General features: G+C 40.1%; 1 protein-coding gene across 2 annotated transcripts in view; it reads left to right on the top strand.

Moving 5' to 3' along the window:
• Positions 1–590, top strand: part of LOC122091021 — a 2,085-nt gene extending 1,495 nt beyond the window's left edge. For both annotated transcript variants that reach the window (XM_042660828.1, XM_042660827.1), the window contains exons 5-6: positions 109–186; positions 327–590. In XM_042660828.1, the coding sequence (XP_042516762.1) occupies positions 109–186; positions 327–377 (129 nt within the window). In that variant the 3' untranslated portion in view covers positions 378–590. The remainder of the gene's footprint in view (positions 1–108; positions 187–326) is intronic.
• Positions 591–954: the final 364 nt, after the last annotated feature.

The following is a 954-nucleotide window of genomic DNA, read 5'->3' as shown; positions in this document are numbered from 1 at the left end:
GGGGTGAGGGGGTTGGGGGTGTGGATTTATTCCAATTTTCTGCTTCTGAGTTCTGACATTGACTTATTTTGGCGTGGATGTTGGGCGGATATGGTGGATTTTCCGCAGTTAGTGAGCCCCGGTGCATGGCTCTCTGATCTATGCCAAGAGAGATATGAAGTGAGGGAAAAGAAGACATCCAAGAAGGTAGGGAATTGATCGCAATTTTTCTTTGTAGTCTATAAGAAGGGGATTCCAAAATCTATTGGGTCTCTGTTTTTCTTTGTTTTCCCCTCTTCATAAGTTGGTGGATTGTTTATTTAAGTGAATTTTCACTCCTGATGCAGAGACCGAGAGGATTGAAGGCAATGGGAAGCATGGAAAGCGATTCAGAATGAGACATATCGTTAGGAGTTCGATTTTTGGGGGTTTTCCCTTCTTTATTTTGGATTTTCAGAGGAGAATTGTAGGTTAGGCTTAGCGAGGAAAATTGAAGAAATAGGGAAGAGAGAGAGAGAAAGAGGAAAGAGAGAGCAATCTCCGTTTACGTCTGTACAAAATTGCTTTTCCTTTCCCATTAGAAATAAAATGTTTCATTTTCTTCCGAAAAATCACCTCCAAAAGAGAGAACAGAAATCTTATGTTTCTGATAAAAAAAAAATTCTGTAATCTTAATCAATTCCCTACCTACTGCCGGAGATGATGGAAATCTTTACTGTTTATTTGTTTCTATCCAAGTATCCAACTATGGTTTTCGGTTTCCCTCGATTAAACCTAGAACAATTTTTGATGTCTTCCTACTGCGGATCGATAACACTAACGAAGGGAGAAAAGGGAAAGGCAGGTAAGGAAAGATAGTGTAGGGCAGGTACATGGTGCGGGCAGAATGGTTTAGTTTACCACTTTATTGTTGTGATGTGTTGTGTTGTGCCGGGTTGGGTTAGGTGATTTGAGAAAAATGGAAAAAAGAATGGG

The sequence above is a fragment of the Macadamia integrifolia genome, chromosome 10 (genome assembly GCF_013358625.1).
Source record: "Macadamia integrifolia cultivar HAES 741 chromosome 10, SCU_Mint_v3, whole genome shotgun sequence".
Lineage (NCBI taxonomy): Eukaryota > Viridiplantae > Streptophyta > Magnoliopsida > Proteales > Proteaceae > Macadamia > Macadamia integrifolia.
This window is presented reverse-complemented; position numbering and strand designations above follow the sequence as displayed.